Source organism: Erpetoichthys calabaricus, chromosome 8 (assembly GCF_900747795.2).
Source record: "Erpetoichthys calabaricus chromosome 8, fErpCal1.3, whole genome shotgun sequence".
In the NCBI taxonomy this organism is placed as follows: domain Eukaryota; kingdom Metazoa; phylum Chordata; class Cladistia; order Polypteriformes; family Polypteridae; genus Erpetoichthys; species Erpetoichthys calabaricus.
The window spans coordinates 194409003-194425898 of NC_041401.2; the positions used below are offsets into that span (position 1 = coordinate 194409003).

The window sequence follows — 16896 nt, forward strand, 5'->3', positions numbered from 1 at the left end:
TATCCGGGGAATAAGGGCAGTTTGTGTGGTAGGAGCTGCGATTGTTTTACACTCCAGTACATTGCGGTGAATGCTGGTAACAGTCCGTCTAGTGCCATCACAGAGTCTTCTTGCTGACAGGAGGTTTCTGAGAAGCATGACGACTGAACCTATTTTAATTTTGAGTTTATGAGGAGGCATGCCAGTGGGAGTAAGACTTAAGAAATTCTTCGGGGAATGAAACTTGATCTGCGGGATCGTCTGTGACGATGGAGTGAACGCTGGTGAAAGTCACTTCGTCAGTAGGGATAAGTTTCAGTACTTGTTCATTATGGTGTAGCGAGTCTTCGTTGGTGACGCTTAATATAACTCGCGTACTGAGTTGTTCCGGAGTCACAGTTGAGAAGTCGATGTCGCCACATAGTTGTCGAACAGGATCAGAAATAAAAGGAAAACAATGTGAAGGTAATGGATGTGGGAGGAGGGTTAGAGTTGGCAGGTGGGACTCTGTCTTGCGTGCGTGCGTATCCCATGGTCGGGCGACTTGGTGGATTATATATAGAAAAAGCAGTGGGAACCGAAAAGAACAATGAAAAGTCAACGTGGCTCAGAGGTGCATGTGGACTGTAGCAGAGACGAAAGCGACTGAGGCGGTGTTTGGTGAGGTGTTGCGTGCGGGCACATGAGCAGGCAATGTGCATGCCTCGAGAGCGAGGGTGGACTCGGGAGGAGGGTGGGCGGGGCTCTGTCGTGCGTATCCCGTGGTCTTAGAGTTGGTGGGCGGGGCTCTGTGAGTTGGCGGGCGTGGCTCTGTCGTGCGTATCCTATGGTCTCTGTCTCGTGTACCATGGTCGGCTGCTTAGTGAATTGTTGGTGGGCGGGGCTATGTGAGTTGCCAGGTGTGGCTCTGTCTTGCATGCGTCTTGCTTGCCATGGTCTTAGTGAATTATATATATAGATAGATAGAACTTTATTTGTCCAAGGAAAAAATGTGGCTTTTTACAGAAGCTCTTTAAATAAATAAATACATACATAAATAGGTAGATAAGTAAATAAATATGCTGTATATACTCATACTATGGCCTGAACACCTAATAATAAATGAAACCAGTGGATTCATCGGGGTAGAAAAACTACAATAAAGGTTAAAGCTCACAAAGAAAGGCCCTGAGGTGACATGTAAATATTCAAAACAGGACACTGTGACACGATGAAGCTAAGCATGGCATTAAGTTACACAGAAACAGGATGATCACAGCAGTAAACTCAAAGAAAGAGTGAAATAAGAAGAAAGCCCAGAACAACATCCTGTCAGATAAAGAGCAGAACCTGATTACATCTTCTAAAGATTCTCTTAATTACGTTGTTACCGTTACCAAATAATAAATCATCAGATACAAAAGCCTAACAGCCATGTATCTTATTGGTCTCCTGGGTAATTGTTGTCATAGTCCAAGTTATTTTTCATGGTTTTTATTGTTGGGAACTCGTTAAGGACCAATTTGAATTACATGACACACATTAGGGGTCACATGACCACAATCATTTCAGTAATATTATGGCCATAGCACAATTATCCTTCAGTTGGATAAAAAATATTGCTGGTTAGTTTCTGTTCTGAGGATGCCAAGTGTGACATTCATTTTGGTTTCAATCTGTTTTTTGAGTTTTTGGGACTTCCATAGTTCAGACTTGTTTTTTCCAGTATATCCTCCAGATGCTCGATCGGATTGACATTTGGGCAGTTTGGATGCCAATTCCATACTTTGATCTCTTTGTCGTGTTCCTCAAGCCATTCTTGAACCATTTTTGCAGTGTGACAGGGTCCTGAACAAGGCCACTGCCTTCAGGGTGGACCGTTACCGGCAGCAATATTTAGGTAGGTGGTATATACCAAAGTAACTTTTGCCTGAATGCCAGGACCCAAGGTTTCCCAGCAGCACGTTGCCGAGGGCATCACACTGCCTCCGCTGGTTTGCCTTCTTCCCATAGTGCATCCTGCTGCCATCTCTTCCTCAGGTAAATGACACACACACCTGGCCATCCACATGATCTAAAACTAATGAGATTAATCAGACCAGGCCACCTTCTTCCATTGCTCCAGGGTCCAGTTCTGATGCCCAGTGCCCATTGTAGCTGTTTTCCATGGTACACAGGGGTCAACATGGACACTCTGATTTGCGGCTGTGCAGTAAGCTGCGATGCACTGTGCGTTCTGACACCTTCCTCTCATGGACAGCATGACATTTATCAGTAATTGGTGCTCCAGTAGCTCTTCAGGTGGATTCGGACTAGATGGGCTACCCTACACTGCCCTCCATCAACGAGCCTTAGGCACTCATGACCCTGCTGGTGGTTTACTAGATGTCCTTCCTCAGACTCCCACCACAAGACCTGCCATTTTAGAGATTCTCTGACCAGTCCTCTCATTGTCACCAAGTGTCCCTTATCTAAGTCACTCAGGTCCTTATGCTTGCCCAACACGTCACCTTCAACAACTGACTGCTCACTTTCTGCCCTAATATATTCCATGCCATGACCGGTGCCACTATAACGAGGTAATCCATGTGATTCACGTCACTTGTCAGTGGCTGATCGCTGTAAGAATGTTTGGAGTCCCCAGCTTTTATATGAAAGTCCCGGCTGTAATACAGTATTAACAAATAAAATGACTTGATTCCCAGATATTCACAGAATGCTGTTATATTCCCAGTTAGCAGCACCTGATGCCTTCTCCTCCTTCTTCCACCTTCGTTCCTTTCTTTGGAGTTGGAATGTGAATAATGAGATCATCGATAACGGGATCTGTTTCAAACCTGCTTCCATTTTTTCCTCCATTTTCTTGTCTTACCTTTTTGTATTATTTGGCCACAGAGCCGCACACCACAGGTTGAACTTTTCCTAATCGTAAGCCTGGCAGGCGTTGCTTGGCAGCCTGAGTGGAGTCGAGTGATTCATCAACTGCGTCCAAAATACACGCATCTCTTTGTAACAAATGTAAGGAATGTGCTCAGGGAATGCGTTTGCCAACGATCCGGCCACACGGTTCTTAGAAGCACATCGTAGCGGTGGGCACACACACTCCAGACACACTTTGGATGCCCCGTTCATTTTCCTTTTCCTTCTTTTCAGTTTCACTTCAAAGATGCTGTATGAGAACGTGAGGGAGCGCAGCACCAATTAGCACCACTGCCTCACAGGTCCAAAGGCCTGGATGGGAACCCCAGCCTGGCCAAGTCCAGTCAAGCTAAGTTCATTGTCTTGAAATTCTTCATGAAATGAAATTCTCAATCGTGTGTCTCCACACAACATACGACAAGAATACAAAACCAACAAAAGACACAGAGACACAGACAAGAAGGTGGGAATCGCAGACATCATGCGCTGATCAGCCACACCATTAGGAGCTCCGACAGGTGAAGAGGAGTGAAGAACATTGATGATCCTGGTATAATTTTTCATCAATTTAATGTTATTTTGATACAAATGAGTATCAGGGCCTGTGAAAAACGGGAACACTTCTGGGGGATATCAATGCTGGTGTAGATTTGGACAGAAGGAGCATCGGAAATCCACAAAGATACCAACCAGGACTTGATCAAGATGAAGGCTGCCAGGGTGAGCATAGGGACAGTCTGAGTGACTTTCAGACGACCGAGTCAGAGCATCTCCACAATGGTGGGTCTCGTGCAGTGGGTGGCACCTACCAAAGTGGTCCAAGGTGGAATACCAGGTGAACCAGTGACAGGATCATTGGCACCGAAGGCTCATTGACATGCGTGGGGAGTGAGGGCTAGCCCGTCTGGCTACATGGGACAGAGGGATCATCGGAAATGCACAAAGATACCATATATATATAATATATATATATATAAAAGCGCTGAGAGGTGAAGTGAGTACCGTTGATTATGTCATCAAAATGGCACCTGTCAAGGGGTGGCATACATTAGGCAGCAAGTGAGCAATCAGCTGTTGAAGGTGACGTATTGTTCAAGTGTATAGATCTGAGTGACTTTGCCAAGGGCCAGATTATGATAGCGAGACGACAGGGTCAGAGTGTCTCCAAAATGCCAGGTCTTGCCCAGTGGTTACTCCTTACCAAAATGTGGTCCAAAGAAGGACAAAAAGTGATCTGGCAGCAGGGTCATGGGCGCCCAAGGCTTATTGATGGTGGGCAGTGAAGGTTAGCCTGTCTGGTCTGATCCTACAGAAGAGCTACTGGAGCACAAATTGCTAATAAACTTCATTGTGGCCATGAGATAAAGGCCTCATAACATACAGGGCATCACAGCTTACTGCACAGCCAGTCAGGGTGCCCATGCTGACCCCTGTCCTCCACTGACAGCGCCTACAATGGGCATGTGAGTGTGAGACCTGGACCATGGAGCAATGGAAGAAGGTGTCCTGGTCTGATGAATCCTATTTTCTTTTAGATGATGTGGATTGCCTGGTGTGATGTGTGTCATTTACCTGAGGAAGAGATGCATTATGGGAAGAAGGCAAGCCAGCCGAGGCAGTGTGATGCACCGGGCAACATTCTGCTGGGAAACCTTGGGTCCTGGCATTCATATGAAAGTGTGTGTGTCCTGACGTGCAGGTCAAGTGAATTTGCACACACCTTAGTCCAGTTAGGGGGGTCGTAAATTGAAGGGTTGGGAATCCTAAAATGTCCCTGTGGACTCTCTGGATTACCCGGATTTGCTTTCTTGGGGGTGTTCTGCCACTTGCATTTCTGGTGTTTACCGACACTGAGCAGAGGAGGGTCCCTGAGGCACCTGACGTTTGCAATCCACCCACCCTACAAAGAGCTGGAGTGAGCCGTGACTTTAGACGCAGCACATCCTTGTTGTTGCATAAAGTGCCTTTCACAATGAGAATCATTAGGTCTTCACCTTTGATTCCATTTCAAATGGCAGGCATGCGGTTTAATCAGATTGACTGAGATGTTAAAAGATTCAACAGTAAGACCTGAGCGACGGCCTAAATACAGAAATTAAATTAACGTATTATTGAACCTTCCTAAAGTAACATCTTCCATAGAAAAATCCCATTCCAAATGGAACAAAAGAAAGTTGAAGGGAACCTCAACTGTTTGTATATACATAAGAGAACTACGGTGGCCAAGAAAGTCCAAACCACCCAGCAGCAAACCAAACCTACAGAAAATGCAGAAGAACAGGAGAAAGCCCACAAAGATACAGCAAGGGAAAAACATGAAAGAAAATCTCCATTACAGATTAGAAAAATGATTATAAAGTTTCCGCATGCACACCTCAACGGTTGCTATAGAGAATGTTTTCTTTCATTGATTTCATCAGAGAGGTGCACGGAGAACAAAGGCTCATTTACAACGATGGCTTCTCCAGCTTCACGGGTCATCAGTTTGATTACGGAGTGTTTCACAGGTGCCACTCTTTCCAAGTTCCACTTTTTAAGTCGCACTCCCTGTGTGGTGAAAAGGTGTCAAACCTCTTTCAAAGCTGCCCACTAGAGGGGGAAAACATCGTCAAATACCCCAACTAGATACTCAAAGGGCCAAGAGAAATCTTTATAAAAAGAAAAATGGTTTACTTTCCAAAAGGCTTTGTAAGCCCCAATGCTCCAAAGAGCACAAAGGAAATGAGGAAAGGCAGACACAGCAAACAAGTCCTAAAACAGAATGCAAAAACAAAACAAAGCACAGGTTCAAAAATATCAAGAAACACAGTCCTGACACGAAATCCAGAGGCAAGCAGGGGTGCAAAAATCCAAAAAATCAAAAACAATAACAAAGGAGGAACAAAGTCACAATGACTCTGCATTCCCAGTGGCATTCACTGTAGCGCAAGGAACTCTGGGAGGTCCTCCCTTAAATAGGTGGTGATTGGCAGGTGGCCCCACCCCTTGGGGAAATCCACCCACAAAACACAACAAGTCATCGCCTAGGCCACACCCCTTTCCCAACACACACACACACACACACACACACACACACACAATAAAATGTACATTATTAACAAAAGAAACATGAATACAAATAAATGATACAAAAGTAAACAAACAAACCACAGCCAGGGGGAAAATGCTGGCTGGAACACGACACCCAGCACGGGAAGGAGATCAACGACCAGGATCCACCTGGCCTGATTCAACCCTGACACCATTTATGAAGGCAGACAGAAAGGCAACAGGCTGCATTTGCACAAATGGCGCACAACGGCCCAACATTCAGCTCTGCTGCCTTTCGGCAGGTGGGATCAGGGTTCAGGTCCGTGTCTGGCCAGGTTCTTTGTGAAATTTGCTTGCTCCCTCAGTCTGATCGGTGCGTGTGATTATAGTGGTGGAGTGAAGAGCTGCAAGTCTAAAGGAGACATCCATCCATCCATCCATTTTCCAACCCGCTGAATCTGAACACAGGGTCACGGGGGTCTGCTGGAGCCAATCCCAGCCAACACAGGGCACAAGGCAGGAACCAATCCCGGGCAGGGTGCCAACCCACCGCAGGACACACACAAACACACCCACACACACTAGGGCCAATTTAGAATCGCCAATCCACCTAACCTGCATGTCTTTGGACTGTGGGAGGAAACCCACGCAGACACGGGGAGAACATGCAAACTCCACGCAGGGAGGACCTGGGAAGCGAACCTAGGTCTCCTAACTGCAAGGCAGCAGCGCTACCACTGCGCCACAGTGCCGCCCTAAAGGAGACATGTTTATTCAAAGAACAGCAATCAAACAAGTAGGTGCTTCTAGCAGGTCCTAAGGGTTCCCAGCAGAACATTTCTCAGAGCATCTCACTGCCTCCACCAACTTGCCTTTCTCCCATAGTGCATCCTGCTGCCATGTCTTCCTCAGGTAAATGACATACCTGGCCATCCACATGATCTGAAAGAAAACGGGATTCATCAGACCAGGACACCTTCTTCCATTGCGCCATGCACCACACCACACTGCCTGCCATTTAAGAACACAATTTCTTTTGGTAAATTAACGTATACCTGGTGTGGTCTTTGGGACAAAAAAAAAAAAAAACAACCCAAAGACCCCCTAGCCATTTTGCTGTATTCGTCAACTTGGAGAGGCGTCAGCTCAACTTTTAAGAATGACCACCCAGTGCAGAGCAGTGTTGGCCATTAACTATTTCAAATGAGCGCCTTCATTGAACACACTGATTTTTTTAAGAACTGTGAACGTAGCGTAATGGATTTGCAAGTGAAGAAGTTGCCCTGTGCGTGTTGGCCTGCTTGTGCTTAAACTGCACCCCCACTGCGCTTTCGTGTTTAGGAAATTGATTGTACATCGCAATGCCACTTTATATTTTTCTCCTTTGGACGTGCAATATGTGATGCGAATTTTGAGCGGCAGCATAATAGGTTATTTCACCTACTCGCTGGTTCCACAGTCACCATTTGAGTCACACGGTAGGAAACAGAGTGGTAATTTACATGTATACTTGTATCTATTTAACTAGGGGTGGGGGCTTCGCTTGACAACTCCCTCCGCATCCCACCACATCGCATTAAGCATCATAGTTTGCTTGCAGGAGTGATATATTTGCGCTAATCTGAGACAAAGGCTGCGGGGAGGGGGAAGCGTGACATCAGGAGTGGGGAGCTGGGTGGGGCGGGGCCTCCTCGCTGTCCTGTTTCATTTCAACGCAGGCGAAGCCGTGGGGAACGGTTAGTGTAGATACATACTAGGGGGCTTTGCCCCCTGCTCACTTTGCTTGCCAATCCCCCCGCCTGCGCTACTGTGGAAGAATAATTTTAGGGTAACATAGCATTCAATTGGCTCCAGCAGACCCCCGTGACCCTGTAGTTAGGATATAGCGGGTTGGATAATGGATGGATGGATGGATGGATCTCTATGTGCAGGGCAGGTGCTGTGAATTCTCAATGTAATAAACTTAATAAGTTATAGCGTAATGAAAATTGCATAATTAGATCTGGACCATGCTATATATTAAATCCTAAGCCTAAAAGTGCAACGATTTTGTGCAATGATTTTATGGCACGCTTATTTTAAAACCTACATATATACGAGGGCAATCCCAAAAGTAAGGTCTCCTATTTTTTTAGAAATACAAACAACCGTTTATTTTCTATAATGTTTACATCATTTTAAAGGTTAAAGACTTATTTATTTTTCTACATAATCGCAATTTCAGTCAATGCATTTTTGTAGATGCTGTGGTAGTTTTAGAATGCCCATGTTATACCAGCTCGCTGCCATGTCCTTCAGGAAGCGTTGAACCTCATCTTTCACCTCTTCGTCGGAGCAGAATCGCCTTCCTGACAAATGTTCTTTCAGGCTTTAAACAGTTTGAAGCGCCGCATGAGATGAAGATCGCAGGGCACGGCAGTACAAGCAGCAGCCAGCAGCTGATCGAGCAAAGAGGAGGTAAAACAAACAAAACAAAACGGTATTTGTATCCCATTGTGTCAACGTTGAAGAGGGGCGACTGTATCTCCTTGGGGTGCGTTCAGCCCTCCTCTTCACAATGCGAGCGGTAGAAACGCGAAGTGGCTGGAGTGTAGGCGAGCGATTCAAGCAGGGGTGAACCCCCTAGTAAGCTCTAAATAAGCTTTAAATGAGCCCTAACAGCTCTCCATTTGTCTTTGGGCACAGACCAGTCAACTGTGTTGTTCAATGGTAACAAATCTTCCTTTTATTTTTTTGTCTCTTTCAGGGATTTTTTGTGTCCATCATCTACTGCTATTGCAACGGAGAGGTGAGTGCACTCAGCGACACACGGAGCGTGGAGTCATTGGGTCGTCTTCTTCATTTGTAAAATTTATGAGCATTTTTTTGTTTGTAACAACCAGCCCCACAAAGGCATCAGGCTGCAGTTACAACTAGGGATGTGGGGGGATACATACATTCCAAAATATATATTGTAATAAAGGCGCTATATTGCGCCCAACCCGGCACAGACTTGACACGGGAGGCACATATAAAATGAAAAGACTTTTATTTTTCTTCAGCTGGAGGGCACGTCTTCCCCGTAATCCCTCCATCCACAACACAGTCCCAAGTACAAATAAACCACAACAGCAGTATCCTCTCTTCCACAAGCTTAGTCCTCCTCCTCCCGACTCTGGCCGCTGAGTGGTGGTTGATGGCCCCCCTTTTATCAGGCACCTGGAAGTGCTCCGGGTGGTTGATTGCTGACTTTCAGTTGCACGTCCGGGTGTGGCGAAACCAGTGCCCAAAAGGGGCCAGCCGCTCCTGTTGCAGCACCCTCTGCTGGCACCTGCATAACCCCACAGAGCTGCACAGAACTCCAACCCCCATGAAGCCCTGGGGGAGTCCGAGGCACCACTGCAACCCAGGGAGGCTGCCATCTAGCGTCCAGGGGGAGATACTGGGCTTCCCACCCTTGTCCCCCTGGCAGATGTGGTGAAGGGGCATCCCAGTCAGGCATGGGCCCCGGCCATCTGTCACAATATATATATGTATATATATATATATATATATATATATATATATACATATATATATATAGTGATAGATAAGGCCACTCTCGCTCCCTTGAACCCTCAGACATCACATCAGACACTAGATAAAAGTCCAAAATGACTTTATTATCTATAATAATAAAAGGCAAAGCCCTCACTGACTGACTGACTGACTCACTGACTCACTCATCACTAATTCTCCAACTTCCCGTGTAGGTGGAAGGCTGAAATTTGGCAGGCTCATTCCTTACAGCTTACTTACAAAAGTTAGGCACGTTTCATTTCGAAATTATACGCGTAATGGTCATAACTGGAACATATTTTTTGTCCATACACTGTAATGGAGGAGGCGGAGTCACGTATCGCGTTATCACGCCTCCTACGTAATCACGTGAACTAAAAACAAGGAAGAGATTTACAGCACGAGTCACACGCGGGAACGAAGGTAAATGACGTTAATTTTTGACTGTCTTTTAATACTGTGTAAGCATACATATTAACACATGTGCAATTAAACGTGTGCATTTACGGGGTGATTTCTCAGGCTTAAAAGCTCGCCTTTTACTAAAAAGGTAAATGCAAAACTATTTTCAATCAGTTTATTGAAACGCTCCCGTTAAGGATTGCAATAACATTTTCGCGAGATAAAAGAACGAAGTAGGGGGAAATGGAGGAACAGCCGCAAACAGCGAAGAGCAAAAAATTAATTAAACAATTGAGAACGGAGCGAGTTAAGCATACAAGCATGTTCATAAGGGAAACAAAGCACGGTGTAAAACGTAAGTTTAAATTAAGTTTATAGAAACGCTCCCCGCTGCGGATTGCAATAACATATTCGCGAGATAAAAGTTTAATGAGAAGACACGAGGTATAAACGAACCACACGCCGTGGCGCAACGTTAGGGGCAACAGTTTCAACCATTCTATGATCTGCTTCTCGCAACTGAAAGACGGCACATGGCGGATGTTAGCCGACTTGCTGACCGCAACGTTAGGGGCTTCAACTATGGCGCTGACGCCACATCTCAGTGCCAACACTTTGCAGACTGTACTTAAAAGACACGCCCTCCTCACTGGACAGTTAAAAACACCAATCAAACTAACGATGACATCAAGTATTACCCAATCAAAAGTAGGAAAGGAGGCATCTTCATAAAATGCGTGTGGGATGATTTGCATGAGACTCTGCTTTAAAAAAAAAATGATAAAAAAAATACGGGATAAATCCCGTCCAGTATTGATTCAAAACGGGACGCGCAATTTCATTCTCAAACGCGCCACGATTCCGTATTTTAAAGGACGGGTGGCAACCCTACAGTGCCAGGTAACCACCCATACAATCAGATTGTGATTCAGACTAGGAATGCAATGAATGTAATTACCCCGATCTACATACAAGGCGAAAGTCTTGCAACATTCAAAGATGATGGTTTGGGATAAGTACACCATACAACATAAAAGAGCTTATGAAGCCTTGAACCGAAAAAAGCAACATCTCAGAGATCGTAAAAAAAAAAATAGGAGGTAATGTCGTTTTACTCGCTGTAGATTTTACTCAAACATTACCACTTATTCCACGAGGGAGACCAGCAGATGAACTCAACGCGTGTTTAAAATCCATGCTTCTCCCACGGTCGGTTATATGTCGCGTGTTCTCCGGTAGGTGCACCAAAAAATGTATACATTTAAGCATGTAATGGGCAAACAAAAAATGAGGTATACCCGAAGGCACTGCAGTAGTACTTAATGTAACTTTACTTCTTAAATGTTAATGTTTTACTGTTTAATAATTTATACGCTTCTTATATGTTGTTCAAATTCTTTTATCAAAATACCACTGACAGCGCAATGCACGATAACATGGAGTGAATACACCATACGCATCCGCCCACGGCCGCCCTGGTGTGCACAGATAGGAGTTGATTCTACAATAAAATAAAATAAAGATAAAAAGAGTAAAACAATCATCACCCATAAAGCGTGTGTGTGTGTATATATGTGTATATATATATGTTGATATGTGGATGTGTATATGTATATATATATATATATATATATATATATATGTAGATATGTATATATATGTGTATATGTATATGTATATATATGTTTATATGTGTGTGTGTGTATTTTATATATATAAAACACAGCAACACTCATAACAATGACAACACAATTACATTGACAATCATGTTACGTTATTTTTAAAATGTTTCCTTTTTTTTTCATAACCTCTTTAACACACTACTTCTCCGCTGCGAAGCGCGGGTATTTTGCTAGTTAATAATAAATGTGCACAAAGCACCCTCCACTCCACTATACTCCAATAAACAATAATCAATAATCAAATAAACAATCCTCCACTCCCAGACACTTAGCCTCCCAACTCAGCTTGTCTTCTGGGGTTTCCCATAGTCCTTTTATATATAGTCCTTGACCCGGAAGTGTTTGTCCCTCAGTCCATGTGACTTTCTATCACTTCCGGGTCAAGGTAAAACTTCTCCTTTTCTTCATCCCGGAAGCATGTCATTTCTTCTGTCCATGTGACTGGGACGTACTTCCGGGGTGTAGAGAAAATAGTCCCTAGGCCTCCCTGCAGTGTCCCCCATGGTATCCAGCAGGGCTGTGAAGGAAAACTCCAATATCCATGATGCCCTGCTGGAATTCGGGGCACCTCCATGCTGCCGGAAGGGCTCCATCTAGCGGCATGGGGGTATTGGCCGGGACGAAAGGCCAGCCATATCTCACAAATATATATATATATATATATATATATATATATATATATATATATATATATATAATGTATAAATAATTTGCCGGATAGTTAAGATGATAAAAGCAACAACATTTTCAAAGTCGACCCTAAAAGATGCTGGCAGCCAGTGTCAGGATGCCAGTTCTGCTGCCACGTGCTCACTCTCGCCTGCTGCATTTTGTAGAAGCGGCAGCCAGTGTCTTATGTTTTATTGGAAGTCTTCCAAAGCAGCATTACAGCTGTCTGGCCGGCGTGTAACAAAAATGATGTCGGGCAGTCAAAGATCATAAAGTGTGTACGTTGAACCAATGACGTGCGGTGAGGTTCATGGCTGGTGACTCCTTCAGAGTGAGATTTACAAATATAAGAACCCAAAAGAGTCGCTTATTCACTATTCAGTCGGCAGCCTGCACGTTCCAGTTGAAACTGGAAAACTGCTGTGAGTACGTGCTGCATGTTGAATAGCACATGCAGGTAAGAATGTCACTGTACTTTGTACATGTGGTAATAATCCACCTGCGTATCTGTGTGTCCTTCCTGTTGCTATTTCAACAGATGGTGCATGAAACATTTGTGGTCACAAAATGCATTGCATTTATCATTCCAACAGATGGTGAAAAACACAAACATTTGTAAGAAGAAAATGCATTGCAATTGTATTCCAACAGATGGCGCATCATGAACATTAACACTGCATTTACAAAACCCATACCAAATGGCACATAACCCAGACTTATCCACAATTGTTGCATATTTTCTTTTGTTTTTCAGTCACTCCATTATACGCCGGTTACCAGTGTCAGGATGCCAGTTCTGCTGCCACGTGCTCCAGTGGCCTCTTTTTTTTCACTCTTGCCTGTTGCATTTTGTAGAAGCGGCAGCCAATGTCATGTGTTGTTGGAAGTCTTCAAAAGCAGCATTAGAGCTGTCAGGTCGGCGTGTAACAAAAATGATGTCGGGCAGTCAAAGATCATAAAGTGTGTACGTTGAACCAATGACGTGCGGTGAGGTTCATGGCTGGTGACTCCTTCAGAGTGAGATTTACAAATATAAGAACCCAAAAGAGTCGCTTATTCACTATTCAGTCGGCAGCCTGCACGTTCCAGTTGAAACTGGAAAACTGCTGTGAGTACGTGCTGCATGTTGAATAGCACATGCAGGTAAGAATGTCACTGTACTTTGTACATGTGGTAATAATCCACCTGCGTATCTGTGTGTCCTTCCTGTTGCTATTTCAACAGATGGTGCATGAAACATTTGTGGTCACAAAATGCATTGCATTTATCATTCCAACAGATGGTGCAAACACAAACATTTGTAGGAAGAAAATGCATTACAATATATTCCAACAGATTGCGCATCATGAACATCCATCCATCCATCCATGAACATTAACACCGCATTTACAAAACCCATACCAAATGGCACATAACCCAGACTTATCCACAATTGTTGCACATTTTCTTTTGTTTTTCGGTCACTCGATTATACGGCGGTTACCAGTGTCAGGATGCCAGTTCTGCTGCCACGTGCTCCAGTGGCCTCTTTTTTTTCACTCTTGCCTGTTGCATTTTGTAGAAGCGGCAGCCAATGTCATGTGTTGTTGGAAGTCTTCAAAAGCAGCATTAGAGCTGTCAGGTCGGCGTGTAACAAAAATGATGTCGGGCAGTCAAAGATCATAAAGTGTGTACGTTGAACCAGTGACGTGCGGCGAGGTTCATGGCTGGTGACTCCTTCAGAGTGAGATTTACAAATATAAGAACCCAAAAGAGTCGCTTATTCACTAATCAACTGGCAGCCAGCATGCACATTGACTGCTGGTTATGTTTCATATCTCATCAGCGCTCTTTACACACACACAGGTAAGGCACGTATTTTAGCTAAGAAAGAACGGCGCGAGAGAGAGAGAGCGGAGAAAGTGTATTTGTTCCTCACCCTCCAGGTGTTCTAAATTTTCCTTTGCAATTCCACAATTCACACTCATTCAGTACAAATGAAAGTATAGAGTGGTGTACAAAAAACGGATTTCAATGTTGACCTTGATTGAAATATTTAGTTGTTTTTAAAAGCTTTCAATTCTGATGCTTTAATCAATTTTAATACAGACTGTCCAACAAAAGTATAACAAGAAAAACAAAAGAATTATTTTATTTAAGGAGAAAATGTAGTTTTTAAATATTAGATTGTTTTTTGTCTGATCCCATTTTTTTATAAAATTGAAAATCGTTGATGGTCTTACCTTTATTTGTAAATGAAGTCCATGCGCCTATCATTCTCCACGAAAATCTCCGTCACTTTCTTGTAAAAGTCCTCCTTATTTTCCTTTAGTTTTAAAAAATCTTAATCTTCCATTTTGGCAGTCAGTCGGAACAAAAATTAAAAATAATCGGACCGCTGCAGTGCCCTTGACTTTCTGATATCGCTGACTTATCGGCGCCTCTGCAGCAACGCGCACCTGTTGGGCTCACATGCGCCCCCTTCAGGGCGGTACGGTACTGTCTGCCTCACTCACCTTGTGTCTTTTCACTGCGGTTTTATGTCCGATCAGCAAGACTAAATATGTCACACACATTCATTAAAGATATTAGCCAGATTGTGGACAGTCAGGGTGTATAATAGACGTGTCTGCAAATCTTCTATTGGCGACCTACAAAGAGACCGCAACAGACACGCGCCAATCAACCCCGTGTGTGAGGAGAGCCTCGTCGGTGCCGCACCTCGCGTGTATTTGAACAGCAAATGCGCCAATTTGGCAGTTTTGACTATAAAAATAGTCAAAATTATTGGAATCATACAGAAAACAAATCTATAGCACAGACCAGAGGACAAATTAATTTTATGTTATCATTATTAGTTTTTTTTACTTTTCGTGATGACAGGTGAGGCTGCCTCCCCTGACCGCAGTCCGTGCGTTGAACCGGGTGTTTCATCCGTGTGTGGCCTGGTAGATGTCTGTCTGCGTCTGCGCCGTCATGTTTCCTTTTTCTTCCTTAATGTTAGGAGATTGTTTTATATTTAAATGTGTGTCTTCTAAAATAGCGAATCGGCAAAACATTTTTTTCAAAATCCATCTGGCAAGAAGAATTTCATCTGTTATACCGGATCAGCCGGGCCGTCACCCCCGCCGAGTCTTAAGTGTCACTAGGAATCGCTTTTATCTTTAAGTGCATTTTTGTTTTTATTCTTTATTGTTTTTCATTACTGCAATTATCTATTGTACTGCACTTAATAAATTGAATTTAGTCGTCAATTTAAGGAGTCAGGTTTAGGGTGTTGATCTAATTAAAACGCACCTTTAAGTGCCTTTCAGGGGGCTGGCCTAATTTTTATTTTTGCCCTCCCCTGTCATGCTAGCATGTCCATCACGCCGACACCTTTTTCTTTTGTCTGCATTGGGTGCAGAGTTTGAGATTTTCTACTTACGTGGATAGCGATCGGGCCGAGTTCAACCAATCACAATTCATAAGTTAAATGATTAGTTAGTTTAATGCAGGTTATCAAGCACCTGCAGCACTTCCGGGTGGGCTATAAAGGGAGCCAGCAGCCACCACTCCGGTAGCCAGAGTCGGGACGGGGATGGGGAATTGGAAGGGGGGGGGGGGGGGTGATGATGATGATGATGATGATGACGACGACGACCAGTGTGCTTTGTGTTTGCTTTCGGTGACTTGTTCGTGCTTATGGGACTGTGCTGTGGCTGAGGGGCACAGGGAAGATGTGTCCCCCAGCTGAAGAAAAATAAATATTTGTTTTATTTTTATGTGTGCCTCTGTGTCTATCTGTGTTGGGTTGGGCACCAATATAGCGCCTTGTTATAATATATATAGTGTAAAAAAAAGACAAGACCACAACAAAACTCGGGGTACCATTCTGGTAACCGCCGTATAATCGAGTGACTGAAAAACAAGAGAAAATGTGCAACAATTGTGGATAAGTCTGTGTTATGTGCCATTTGGTATGGGTTTTGTAAAAGCAGTGTTAATGTTCATGATGTGCCATCTGTTGGAATACAATTGCAATGCAATTTATTCCTACAAATGTTTGCGTTGCACCGTCTGTTGGAATGATAAATGCAATGCATTTTGTGACCACAAATGTTTCATACACCATCTGTTGAAAAAGCAACAAGAAGGACACACAGATACACAGGCGGATTATTAGCACATGTACAAATTACAGTGACTTTCTTACCTGCATGTGTTATTCAACATGCAGCACATACTCACAGCAGTTTTCCAGTTTCAACTGGAACGTGCAGGCTGCCGCCTGAATAGTGAATAAGTGACTCTTTTTGGTTCTTATATTTGTAAATGTGACTCTGAAGGAGTCAGTGCCTCATCAGCCATGAACCTCACCGCACGTCACTGGTTCAACGTACGCACTTTATAATCTTTGTCTGCCCGACATCATTTTTGTTACACGCCGACCTGACAGCTCTAATGCTGCTTTTGAAGACTTCCAACAAAACATAAGACATTGGCTGCCGCTTCTACAAAATACAACAGGCAAGAGTGAAAAAAAAGAGGCCATCTGAGCACGTGGCAGCAGAACTGGCATCCTGACACTGGTAACCGACGTATAATCGAGTGGCTGAAAAACAAAAGAAAATGTACAACAGTTGTGGATAAGTCTGTGTTATGTGCCATTTGGTATGGGTTTTGTAAAAGCAGTGTTAATGTTCATGATGTGCCATCTGTTGGAATACAATTGCAATGC

At 43.9% G+C, this 16896-nt stretch overlaps 1 protein-coding gene across 1 annotated transcript in view; it reads left to right on the forward strand.

Moving 5' to 3' along the window:
- Positions 1 to 16896, forward strand: part of pth2ra (parathyroid hormone 2 receptor a) — an 84563-nt gene that overhangs the window by 66621 nt on the left and 1046 nt on the right. Inside the window, exon 12 of the mRNA XM_051930316.1 lies at positions 8654 to 8695. Within this exon, the coding sequence (XP_051786276.1) occupies positions 8654 to 8695 (42 nt within the window). The remainder of the gene's footprint in view (positions 1 to 8653; positions 8696 to 16896) is intronic.